Source organism: Herpailurus yagouaroundi, unplaced genomic scaffold, assembly GCF_014898765.1.
Source record: "Herpailurus yagouaroundi ecotype Mexico unplaced genomic scaffold, PumYag 197, whole genome shotgun sequence".
Classification (NCBI taxonomy): domain Eukaryota; kingdom Metazoa; phylum Chordata; class Mammalia; order Carnivora; family Felidae; genus Herpailurus; species Herpailurus yagouaroundi.
The window spans coordinates 406154-420006 of NW_024412428.1; the positions used below are offsets into that span (position 1 = coordinate 406154).

A 13853-nucleotide genomic window follows, 5' to 3' on the forward strand; every position below is an offset into this window, starting at 1 on the left:
AGAGAATAGCACAATAATATCAAAGAAGGGATCAGAATTTTATAAGTAAAGGTTACTTAAAAATAACTCTGGTAATCAAAGTTAACATAGGAGTTTTTGCCTTCTTGCCTTTCTACAAATATTTGGGAAAACTGAGTGTATACTCTGTGCCCAGGCACTGTTTTAGACATGCAGTGAGAAGAGCAGTTAGATATGGTCTATCCAGTGTTTTCATAAAATGGTTGATACACCCCTATTTAATGTCTATGAAAAGTGCTTAACCTATATTCCTCTTATATCTGGTGATAATTCCTTCATCTTTAACTAATGCTTTATCAACTTTTTATTATTTTCTGTACTGACTCCTGTCTTCCCCATTATTTGTTTTTAAAAAACATTTATTTATTTAAATAATTTCTACACCCAATGTGGGACTCGAACTCATCACCCCAAGATCAAGAGTCACATGTTCCTCTGATTGAACCAGCCAGGTGCCTGTTTTTTACATTATTCATTCAGGTGCTTAGCTGCCTGAAATTCTTTTTAGATTAATGTTGACTCTTAAGTACAATTTTGTGGGACTTCTGCGTGGCTCAGTCAATTGACTGAGTCTTGATTTTGTCTCAAGTCATAATCCCAGGATCATGGAAATGAGCCCTGTGTTGGGCTCTGTGCTGAGCATGGAGCCTGCTTGGGGTTCGTTCTCTCTCTCTCTCTCTCTCTCTGTCCCTCTACCTCTCTCCTCTGCTTGTGTGCTCTCTCTCTCTCTCTCTCTCTCTCTCTAAAAAATATAAATAAATCTGAAGTGCAACTTGTTGGTCACCTCTCTTACTTAGACTCCCTGCTTCTCCCATAAGCAATGTTTATCAGTATAGTGTGATCCTTACAGAGTTTTTTTTTTCATGAATTTACATAAAAGTTATGTAATTTAGGAAAAATAGAATATGTGTGTGTATGGGTTTTTGGGGGAATGCATAACGTTGTAGTAATAATACTCTGTTTTCTTGTAACTTTTTTTTGGTCCACAGTAATCTTACTGATCTTTTCATGTTAGTAAGATCTGCTTTTTAAAAAACCCTAATCTGTTCAGTTTTTTTCCATCTCCTGTCGTCACCTTTGTTTTCAGCTACCATCATCTCTCAGCTGGATCAGTGGCCTTCTAGGTGGTTTCTTTGCCTCTAGTCTTGCCTTCTCATCCATTTTCCACATAGCAGCCCGGGAGATGTATTAAAAACATAAGTGACATGTTAACCTTTTGGTGGAAACACTGCAATGTTTCAACCTGTTACAGTAAAATCCAAACTTGTGTTTAAAATTCATGATTTCTGGGGCGCCTGGGTGGCGCAGTCGGTTAAGCGTCCGACTTCAGCCAGGTCACGATCTCACAGTCCGTGAGTTCAAGCCCCGCGTCGGGCTCTGGGCTGATGGCTCAGAGCCTGGAGCCTGTTTCAGATTCTATGTCTCCCTCTCTCTCTGCCCCTCCCCCATTCATGCTCTGTCTCTCTCTGTCCCAAAAATAAATAAACGTTGAAAAAAAAAATTTTTTTTTAATTCATGATTTCTGATTGCAGGGATGTGTTTTGTATGTTGATTCCCACTCTCCCCCCACCGCCCTCAGGTGTCCAGATCAGTGTCCTGTGCATACTAGGCTGGATGCTTTGTAAATCTTTGTTGAATGCAGTTAATGAATTAACTTGTTGTCATTGGAAGCTTGTTCTGTGCATGTTTTTATATCTCCTACAATTCTTCCCTACCTTGTTCAGCCACATTGGTCTTTATTTTATTGCTTGGACTCACCAGCTTCATTGCCTTCAGGCTTGAATGTAGGAATGCCCTTCCTACAATTTTGCCACAGTGAATCTTTCTTGTCATTCCAGATTTCAGTGTAAATGTCACCTGGCCAAAGAGGTCTTCTCTGATAACTCTATTACCAATTTGTTGTTAAAAACTTTAAATTTTGCTTTAAAAACAAGTGAGAAATTGTGTTCAAAAATTAAGAAAAACAATGAAATATACAATGAACATTTTCTCTATCCCTGTCCTTGTTACTCCATCTGCCAAAGTGATATGTATAGTAGTGTCATCTTCATTGTTTCAGAAGTTCTTTATAGCAAAATAAGCAAATGGCAGCATATATGAAGTAGTAAATGTTCTTAAACCACCCGTTTTGTTTTTTATTTTTTTAAACCGGGCTAAATGACTTTATTAGAGAAAGAGGATTACAAAAGACTCAAGAGTTGGCTTTGGGGCTCTTGAACCAGTATTTTAAGACTTGTACAACCACTGTTTTCTCACCATCTCAGAAAACCTACTTTATGAAAATTAGGCTACCATGTATAAACCACTTCAAATACCCATCCACCTTGTCTCCAAACTAACCTACACCCCCCCCCCGTACCTTTTTTTTAACCTACCATCTATATCCACCCTTTATCCTCTGCCTGTTCTATATTTTCTTTCCTGTTTAGTCACTGAAACTGAGGTGATTGATGTTCAAGATTAGTTCTGCTACCACCTGTGTCCATGACCTCATCTTCTCCCATTGCTCAAGAACTTACCTTCTTTCTTTTCTGGCTCTTCACTGTTAACTCTTTGCAGTCTCTTTGGCTTCAGCATAGCCCTGCATATTTATCAGGAGCTCAGAAAATAATTGGTTGAATACAGCAGAGTAATGAAGAGTTTGGACTACTGAGTTATAAAGACCTGGGTATGCATTTTAGCTGTGTGACTTTGGCAGGTTAATTAGCATCTCCAAGACATAAATTCTTCTTCATTAAAATGGGACAGAAATTATAACTATATCAAGTGTTATATTGAAGATATAACTAGGAAGTGTAGTGTGTATATTTCCTGTGGCCATTGTAACAAATTACCATAACCTTGGTGGCTTAAAACAGTAGAAAATTTTTGCTCTTATAATTCTGGAGGTTAGAAGTTGGAAATCAGTGACACAGGGATCAAATCAAGGTGTCAGCAGGGCCAGGCTTCCTCTGGAAGCTTTGGCAGAGAATCCATTCCTTGCCTCTTCTACATTCTGGTGACTGCCAACATCCCTTGGCTGCATCACTTCAGTCTCTGATCTGCCTCTATGCCTGTAATCTCCTTCTACCTCCCTTTGCAAACTGGTGCATTTAGGGCCCACCTAGCTAATCTGTTTCTAAATTCTTGACCTTAATCATATCTGCAAAGACCCTTTTACCATGTAAGGTAACATTTACAGGTTCCAGGGATTGGGATCTGATATCTTTGGGGGCCATTATTGAGCCTGATACATGGATATAAAGTATACAGCAATAGTGCCTGGCAAATAAGGATTTAAACTTTCTGGATAAGGTCAACAAGGATTTCAGATTCTCAGAAGGATTCAATTATATAGTTGTAAGGGGGCCAGGGAATATGAAAAAAAAGGGATTAAAAAAAGATGAGGCAAGGGAAATTAGGGATTAGATCATGTCACCTTATTCAATACAGTAGATACATAGGATAAATGTATAGAGAAGGGATTTTTATTGCCAGGTTTTTGTTATTTTCCTGTTCAAACGTATATTGAAGGATTTATCCATGTTTCCAGTGGTAAAGTTTATAGCTTAAATAGTATGGTAGAAAGGAGGTGGTGGAAGTGGGAATATACTACATATCATTACTGAAAATTGGAGGATTACCTTTTTTTTTTTGAGGATTACCTTTTTATATTGCAAGAGGTTCCCATGGAGACTATATGAAATTTAGTGAATGACATCATAGAATGGATACCAAATTTTTCCTTTATTAAATAAGAATTGTCATTTAGAATAAAAAAGAAAATTACCTTTAAAAAGTTCTTTCAGGGGTGCTTTGGGTGGTTCATTTGGGTGTCTGACTCTTGATTTTTGGCTCAGGTCATGATCTCATGGTTTGTAAGGCTGAGCCCCACGTCAGGCTCTGCATGGACAGTGCTGAACGTGCTTGGGATTGTCTCCCCCCGCCCCGCCCCCCCGCCGTGCTTACATGTGCTCACATCCTATCTCAAAATAAACACATAAACTTTAAAAATAAAAACCAAATAAATAAATAAATAAATCTTTCAGTTAGAATAACAAAAGATTATACTGACATTTGTTTTCTTTTTCTTCTTTCCATCTCCTTGACAGGTTTTTTGGCATGGACACAGGTTCAGTGGGAGGATTAGAATTGACTGATCAGACTCCTGTTTTATTAGGGAGTACGGCCATGGCAACTAGTCTCACCAATGTAGGAAATTCATTTAGTGGTCCACCTAATCCTTTAGTTTCTAGATCTAATAAATTTCAAAACTCATCAGTGGAAGATGATGATGATGTTGTTTTTATCGAACCCGTACAACCTCCCCCACCTTCTGCACCAGTGGTAGCTGATCAAAGGACTGTAACATTTACATCATCAAAAAATGAAGAACTACAAGGAAATGATTCCAAAATTCTTCCATCCTCAAAAGAGTTGGCTTCTCAGAAGGGAAGTGTAAGTGAGACAATTGTCATTGATGATGAAGAGGACATGGAAACAAATCAAGGGCAAGAGAAAAATTCCTCCAATTTTATTGAACGGAGACCTCCTGAATCTAAAAACAGAACCAATGATGTGGATTTCTCCACTTCCAGTTTTTCAAGAAGTAAGGTAAATGCAGGAATGGGTAATAGTGGTATCACCACAGAACCAGACTCTGAAATTCAGATTGCTAATGTTACAACCTTAGAAACAGGTGTAAGCTCTGTGAATGATGGCCAATTAGAAAATACTGACGGGCGAGATATGAACTTAATGATTACACATGTAACATCACTGCAGAATACCAACTTGGGAGATGTCTCTAACGGACTGCAGTCAAGTAATTTTGGTGTTAATATACAAACATACACCCCATCTTTAACTTCACAGACCAAGACTGGAGTAGGACCTTTTAATCCTGGTAGAATGAATGTGGCAGGAGACGTATTTCAGAATGGAGAATCTGCAACTCATCATAATCCTGGTAAGCAGTACGTGATCTACCCCATGTAAATGAATTTATTTGCTTGCTCCTTTTTTTATTGTAGTAATTGGTACTACCTCGGTTAGTTTACTCATGCAAGATAAGTTAATTCTATTGACTTGTAAGTTTGAAATTTTAGCTAATAAGAGATGTAAAACCATGTATTTCTCTGCAGATTATTAGAAAATCACAGAAATTTATGTCTAAAGGATTGGAGAAAAATGCCTTTTACGTTAACTACTACTGAAGTCTAACAGTTTGGCATCTTACTTGTCATGTAATTACTTTTTGCTAATACAATTTTAGTTCTGTCTAGTAGTAATGTGTAAATAGTGAAAAAAAAGGTAAACACTTATGTAACAACCTAGTATTGTATAATAGGCACATTTAGATTTGTTTTTACTTTAGTTGTGTTTAATTTTGACTCTTATCTGATTTTAATTTTTTCTTACTAGCATTTTATATTTTAATATTTGAAGGCTGGTAAATTTCGTAACTATCTGAAAAATTTTTCTTTAGACAGTTTTGCTCTGTGAAAACATTAAAAATAGAAGTTACAAGAACTCTGGCTTTTTGATGACCATGTCTTTGTATGTCCCTTTATCTTTCACCTCTGCCCCTAAACCTTTATATGTCTGTCTTTCTCATATATGCTTCTTTCTGTTTCTCTCATTTTTTTCATCCTTTTAGGCTTATTAGCAACTTTATCAGCCTAGAAATTGTGGAGAATAATAAAGAATGACTAAAGCTTACTGTAGAATGCTATAAAATGCTGGTCATTTTTCCTTTTTACTTATTTTTTTTGGTTATGAGTGATGTTTAATTGTTGAAGAATGTTTGGAAAATCTGTAATTAAATCCCTGATAGTATTTTATTAACTGAAGATTACTGCGTCAGTCCTTTGAGTGGTTTTCTTTCAGTCTTTTTCCTTTGCATTATCACTTGGTTGACATGCAACTCTGAATAATTTTGCTTCCTGTTTTTTTCCCATTTTAATATTATGTTGTATTTCCTCATACCAATAACATTTATATACAAGTTTTAATGACTGCATAGTGGATATGGATATATCATTCCCATATTTGGTGTTTACAGTTTCCCATATTTTGCTATTATAGATTTATGATGAACATCTTTGTTCAAATTTCTCATTATTTCTGTAGAGTATATTTCTAGAAATGAAGTTACAAGGCCAAACGATATCACTGTCCCTATCCTTCCAAAGACTTTTGGTTGAAAAAAAATCTATCTGGTTTATAATGACTTTGGAAGAAATAATGTTCCTTACTATTCAATTTGTAAAATATCTCATGCCTTCCAAGACTCTTTCCCTCTATGTGTGTATACGTATTTTCGTAGGCAAGTCTGGGTATGGGCATGTATCTGTGAGTTTGTATGAGCATTTTAAAGTTGTAGAAATATATTGTCATATTGCCTTCCAGAAAAGTCTTACAAACTTACACGTCAGCTGTCTATATGTTAGTTTCTTTCTCATTGTAACTTTCAGGCTCAAATAAAAGTTTAAGATGCTAATGCTCAAATTAATTTGAAAATAAGTATTTTGTCTTTATTGTAATTATAAATATTTTAAAAACATAAGAGTATGAGGAAGGAAATAATCTCACCATTGAGAGTAGTACATTTAATTCTAACCTGAGATCATAGTTTAGGTATTGTTTTGTAAACTCTTTCCTCCTACTACCCCTTTAAATACCTAACAAAACATCTTGAACTTTTGACCATATCAAGTCTATATGTTTGATTTATTCTCTATTTAGCTTGGTTCCAGTTTTCACTATTTAAATAACTCTTAAGGATATTTTTATGCCTGTATCTTGAAATACTTATTTCTTTAGGGATATTGTTGAGTCAAAGGGGCATATCATTGTAAGAATTGTGTTTCTGGGGGTGCCTGGCTGGCTCAGTTGTATAGTGTGTTACTCTTGATCTTGGGGTTATTGGTTCGAGCCCCATTTTGGATGTAGAGATTACTTAAGAAAAATAAAAAATAAAAAAATCTTAAAAAAAAAAACAATTGTGTTCCTTTTTACTCAAGCTCTTATATAAGGGAATGTATACTACTTATCAGAAAAAAACTGAACAGATACACCTTTTTGCTCTTTTGTTTCTGAATTCGCTCTTGTTGTTAAATGTGCTGTTTTTATTAGTAATAGGGAGTTATAAAATCTTGGCTATTTATACTAGCTGTCAGACTAATTGTGATTTGGGCAAATTAAACTGCTGCCCCCTGATGTCCTTTGAATAAAATAGAAGGTTTAGACAAAACTTACCTTCCTAAAAATATTTTCATGTTGGAGGATGTGAAAATTTGGTAGCAGAAATATATAAGAACTGAAAAATAGATAAATGGAGACATATTATTTATACAGGGTCTAAAAGTAAATTCGAAAAAAAAGTATGCCTTTTTTTTCAAAATCAAGTTAATCGATGCCCTTAAATTTAACTCATTTCTTTAAGAATATGTTCAAGTGATAAACCTGCAAAATTGAGCATATGTTCAAATACAAGTTTTGATTGGAGGGCCTTCATAAGGTGGAATTTTCAATTAGTGGCTACAGTTGGCTCTTAAAAACATAGTAAGGGTTAAGAGTGTCAACTTCCCCTCTCTCACCATCCCCCATGCACTTGAAAAATCCATATATAATTTTTTGACTACTCCAAAACATAACTACTAGTAGCCTTCGGGTTTTGTTTTGTTTTGTTTTTAACTAGTAGTCTACTGTTGACTGGAAGCCTTACTGATAACAGCATGTATTTTCTGTATGATATGTATTATATACTGTATTATAGTAAACTAAGCTGGGGAAAAGAATGTTATTAAGAAAATCATAAAAAAATACTTTTACAATACTGCACTATAAAAAAATCTGCATGTAAGTGGACTCAGTTCAAACCCATGTTGTTCAAGAGCCAACTGTATATTCTTTGTAGTCATTAATATTTGTATCTATTTATTAAAACTGGTCTATTACCCTGATCATAGCAGAATAACAGGATTCCAGAATGCACTGTTTATTCAACATATGAAGTATAATTTTGTGGAGAGGGGTATTATGGACTAAGGTAAAATTTCAGTAGCAGTGTTATGTAGCCCCTTGAAATAATTATATTGATGGACTGGGTCGGAACCAGAAAATCTCCCTCTTCAAGGTTTTGAAAATAAAGAAGTTTCCCTGAGCTCTAGATAAATTTGTACTTCCTGTGGAAGGAAAAAGACCATTGTTTTTCATATAGAAGGGTAACTTTTTATGTATGGAAGTTGAAAATTTGGAATAACCTAGAAAAGAAAAAAATTACTAGAGACAATAGTAGAATTTAGAAATGGTGGCCTGTAAAGTTTCAAAAGGAAAAAAGGTTATGGTATTAATAGTGTAGTGAGAGATCTGTGGAGCAGTAACTAGTGTAGTAAGCAGGAGACTTTCTGCTAAGTACCAGCTTAAGAGAGAAAAAATAAATTCTGCACTCTACTGTTAATGTTGCACATATCTTTTAATTCTGTGCTATGCCGAAACCGTTTGCAGTGAGACCGTAATAATGATGTTGGATGAGTCACTATACGTTGGCTTATCATTCTGTGTAACACTCTAATTTCTTTGGTATTATGTGGTCTGTTTAGAGGCCATGGAACTAAACATGGGAAAAGCTGTTTTTATTTTTAAAAATGTTTATTTGAGAGAGAGAGAGAGTGCGCGCATGCGTGCAGGTACATGAGTGGGGAGAAGCAGAGAGAGATGGGGAGAGAGAGAATCCCAAGCAGGCTCCACGCTCAGTGCGGAGCCCTACGTGGGGCTCTGTCTCAGGATTGTGAGATCATGATCTGAGCTGAAATCAAGAGTTGGATGCTTAAGCAACTGAGCCACCCAGGCACCTTGGAAAAAGCTGTTTTTGAAAAGGTGTTTTGAATATAATCATATATACAGTTTATCAGACCTGTATTATATTTGTCAAGTGTTTGGCCAAAATTTTATTATAACTTTCATTATCAACTTTTATGTTTGTGTATGTGTTCTTTACTTAAAGGAATATTCTGTAAATTCTTGTTTAATCAGTAACGGCTAATATTTTTTAATGCTTCCTCTATGCTACTTACTATGTTTTATTGCAAGTATTATCTTATTTAATATTACCATTCCTATGAGGTTGGTACCATTTCCAGTTTAGAGAAGAGTTAGGTACAGAGTTTAACTTTCCAGTTTAGTAGGTGGAGTCTAAATGTCAACTAGGCATTCTTAGTCCTTGGGTTTTTACCTCTCTGCTACATTGCTGCCTTATTAATGTCTTAAACTTGTACAGGATGGGAGGTTAAAACTGTTTCTTTGATAGAGATCCCAATGTGTATAAATACCTGTTTCATTTATTCTTCCTTGTGCATTTTGTTTTTAAGATTCTTGGATTTCCCAGTCAGCTTCATTTCCTCGTAATCAGAAACAACCAGGGGTGGATTCTTTATCACCAGTGGCCTCACTTCCTAAACAAATTTTCCAGCCTTCTGCACAGCAACAACCCACTAAACCAGTTAAAGTCACTTGTGCAAACTGTAAAAAACCTTTACAGAAGGGACAGACGGCTTATCAACGAAAAGGATCAGCTCATCTCTTTTGTTCTACCACCTGCCTTTCTTCCTTCTCTCACAAGCCTGCTCCAAAGAAACTTTGTGTTATGTGTAAAAAGTAAGGTTTACCTTTCTCTCCTTTTTTTTTTAAATGAAGTACAGTTGATACACAGCATTACATTAGTTTCAGGTGTATAGTATAGTGATTGGACAAGTCTCTTAAGTTATGCTGTGCTACCACAAGTGTAGGTAAGGTTTACCTTTCAGCATAATTCCATGTGGTTGAATATTGGTGGTATATAATTTTAGGAAAATCCTGAGTCTTAGAGGCAAATTATGATGTTTGAAAAATTGGTAAGCTAGTTGTTTGAATCTTAAAGCAAAACTCAGATTTGCAGTGGCTTTGGAGGATTCCCTACTACCACTGGGTAGCTGATGACTAAAAGGCTTCTTATTTGGATAGGGTTTGGGGTTGATTTAGATACCAGGCCCTTGTAATTAATTTTGGCTCTAATCTCCATTGAACTCCTTGAATTTGTCAAAATGCATGTTTATTTGCATTATTAATTATTAGAATTCTAGCCAGATAAAATTGTTTTGCAATTTATGTCACGGAGTCACATTAAAATAGACCAAATTTTGTACTATCTTCATATTAAGATTATTTTAAATTGGCAAGTCTTTGGATTTTATGTTTTTATGTTAGTTTTGAACATTCAGTCATTACAATGCCCAGTGTTTTAAGACTCAAGTACCAGTTTTTGGATAGCTTTGGGGAGAGACAGTTCTTTCTTACATTATTTTTTAGGTCTTGCTTCACTAGTTAAAAATAGTGGAACATGGTATACTATGTGCACGGTCGAACCAGGTGGGCTTTCCTTCTGTGCCATCTCTTGGAGCGGCCCAAATTTGGGAAGATAGTTTAGATCTTAGAACTTTGGAAAGGTTCTCTGTACAAGTTTAATAAATGCAAGTATTGGAACAGTTACATAGTTTTTAGATTGCTTTACAGTAGTAGACTTTTACATACTGTAGTATAGTATCTTGAAATTCAGAATTTCATTAAAGGAAAACTTCACAGGTCATCACTTTTGTTTCCTACCATTTCGAATTGCATTACAGAGCTGTACAGAATGGTAGGTGGGGTCCTTTTGGGTTATGGCTATAGGGGTGTACCTAAATAAGTTCATATATCCTCTCTAGAATATTTGTCATATTTCTGTGACCTAGATCGTTCCAAGTTTTCTACTTACCTATGGGAAAGGAATTGACTAGGTGTTATAAGTTTGTATCTCAGGAAATTAGGCCTTGATGTTAAACTCCATATATAAATAATAACAACTGATTTTTTTTACTTTTATTTTTTAAAGTGTTTGCAATGTCTGGAAAGCCTTGTTAAGGAGTTTGAAGATAAATTGGGTACTGACAAAGATTTAATAGTATGAAATCATTTTGGTTCCTTATCTTCTGTGTTCACATTTTATTGCCAAGAGTTTTTAAATAGTAAACGTGATTTAATGGATCTAAAAATGGTGTTTGATTCCCAGGGTAAAATATGTGGAAATTAGAAATGTTAATTATTACTCTTACATTTGATTTTTTTTTAAATACAAGTTGACTTTAAGCTGTTCACTTACTTTTCAGAGATATAACTACGATGAAAGGAACTATTGTCGCTCAAGTGGATTCAAGTGAATCCTTCCAGGAATTCTGTAGTACATCTTGTTTGTCTCTCTATGAAGACAAACAGAATCCCACTAAAGGAGCTCTAAATAAATCAAGATGTACAATTTGTGGTAAACTAACAGAGGTTTGTATTTTTGTGCCTTCTCTCTTAGTTCTAACTAATGGGAATATTCTTAGCTTTATTTAACAGTTACGACGTCATCAGTATATAGTTCTTTAAAAGTGGAGATGTATATTCCATTATGTAATCCCTGTGGGAGAATGATTTAGGAAATTTTAAAATATAATACTTTTTCCCTGAGGTTTGGAGCATGTAGAGACAAAACTATAGTGTTTAAATATATAGACTTGACTCGAAACTACCATTCTTAAGAAAGAGAACAAATGGAGGAAATATTTTTAATAACTTAACATTATTCATATGGTATTAAAGTTTTTACATTTGATTATATTAAAAGAAACCTGTGTATTATACATACCTCATCTGAATTATTTATAACATTGGTTTTCTCCTCCCTTTCTAGAGCAGTGTATTTTATTTATGGTTCCTTTTGGATTTGTCTAAAGATTTCCAGTCTCTTTGTTTTAGAAGTTTTATCCAAACTGGGTTGTTTCCTATCATTTTTAGATCTCTCTAGAGAAGTTCGTAGTGATGTCGCTAATGCTTACCCCTCTGCCATAAGTGTATTTATTGTGTGTATAAAAATAAGTTCAAAGAATCACGAACGGTACTTTGTCTTTCTTTTTCCCTAAATAAGCCTTCCACAGAAAAATTATTGAGGCATTTTCAATTGGCGCACCTTGTTATTTACCTACTTGTGATACTCATTTATTTTTTAAAATTTTGTTTGTTTTTAGATTCGCCATGAAGTTAGCTTTAAAAATATGACTCATAAGCTGTGCAGTGACCACTGCTTTAATAGATACAGAATGGCCAATGGTTTAATAATGAATTGCTGTGAACAGTGTGGAGAGTACCTGCCCAGCAAAGGTGCTGGAAATAATGTCCTGGTGATTGATGGTCAGCAGAAAAGATTTTGCTGTCAAAGCTGTGTCAGTGAATACAAACAGGTAACTCATGATCTAATCAAAATTGGCCATTCTTTTGAATATGTTTTAAATTGCTATAATAGCTTTATTTTAACAGCATTTATTTATACTCTAGATTTATCCTGGAATCTCATTTAATTCCATTGTTATCTTCATCTCTTGGAGATAACATATCTCAAATGAATACTGATATATGTAAATTACTAGAAATTGTGATTTTACATATAATGGTAAATGCTAGCAGAATGATTACTCTTTTGAAATATTACATATGTATTTTTTGCTGGGGCGCCAGGGTAACTCAGTTGGTTAAGTGTCCGACTCTTGGTTTCGGCTCAGGTCATGATCTCACAGTTTGTGAATTTGAGCCCCGTATAGGGCTTTGTGCTGGCTGTGCAGAACCTGATTGGGATTTTCCCTCTCTCTCTGTCTTTCTCTCTCTGTCTCTCTCTCTCTCTGTCTCTCTCTCTGTCTCTCTCTCTCTCTCTCTCTCTCTCTCTGTGCTCCTCTCCTGTTCACATTGTCTCTGTCTCTTTCAAAATCAATAAACTAAAAAAAAATATATTTTTGGGGCGTTGGAAGAGAGGTGTTGCAAATATGATTTTTCAAAAAGCTTTGTTTAAGAAGATTATATTTCAATTTTAAGGTCTTTTGATGTAGTTTGTTTTTGAATATATTCAAAAGTAAAATGTACGTTAAAATATATGTTCAGAGAAAACCAGCTCCTGTTTCTATCTTCTTTTGGTTCCTACTTATCTTTTATAGGTATCAGTTTTTCAGTTTTTATTATTTTATAGTTTTCTTCTTTATGAAGAATTAAGAAAGTATGTAATTCATTCTTCGTTTCTCTTTTTCCTATACAAAAGGCAACATATTGTATGTACTACGCTGCCTCTTCAATGTTTCATTTCACAGCGTATCTTGGAAATCATTGTCTATCAATGATATATGGACTTTCCTCTCTTCTGTTTTTTAATGGCTGTTCAAGTTAAATTTTCAGGAAAACTATGAGCTGGTTATTCAAAACATTAAAAATAAGTTGTATAAACATAGATAAATTTATATTAGTCTTCTCGGGCTGCCGTAACAAAATGCCAGACTAGAGGGCTCAAACAAATTTCTTTTGTCATAGTTCTGGAGTCTAGGAGTTCAGGTATCAAACCTTTATGGGTTGGTTTCTGGTGAGTCTGCTCTTTGAGGATTGTAGATAGCCTCCTCTTTGTGGTTTCCTCACATGGTCTTTCCTCTTTACAAAAGGGTGGTGTAGGGAGGGGAGGGGAAGGGATCTCTGGTCTCTCTTCCTCTTCTCATAAGGATCTTTGTGTCCTGTATGATTAGGCTCGCAATCTTAGGACTTATTTAACCTTAACTGCCCCCTTAAAGGCCCTATTTTAAATATGATCGCATTGGGAGTAGGGCTTAAAGATACGAATTTTATGGTGCCTGGGTGGTTCAGTCAGTTAAGAATCGACCTTTGGCTCAAGTCATGATCTCATGGTTCGTGAATTCCAGTCCTGCACTGGGGAGCTAAAGCCCTGCTTCTCTCTGTCTCTCTCTGTCTCTCTGTCTCCCTCCCCC

General features: G+C 35.2%; 1 protein-coding gene across 3 annotated transcripts in view; it reads left to right on the top strand.

Moving 5' to 3' along the window:
* ZMYM2 (zinc finger MYM-type containing 2) overlaps window positions 1-13853 on the top strand; it is a 103084-nt gene that overhangs the window by 27868 nt on the left and 61363 nt on the right. For 2 of the 3 annotated variants that reach the window (XM_040447969.1, XM_040447967.1), the window contains exons 2-5: window positions 4110-4966; window positions 9372-9657; window positions 11184-11349; window positions 12084-12296. In XM_040447969.1, coding sequence (XP_040303903.1) covers window positions 4120-4966; window positions 9372-9657; window positions 11184-11349; window positions 12084-12296 — 1512 coding nt within the window. In that variant the 5' untranslated portion in view covers window positions 4110-4119. The remainder of the gene's footprint in view (window positions 1-4109; window positions 4967-9371; window positions 9658-11183; window positions 11350-12083; window positions 12297-13853) is intronic. The other variant, XM_040447968.1, reaches the window with a different exon arrangement.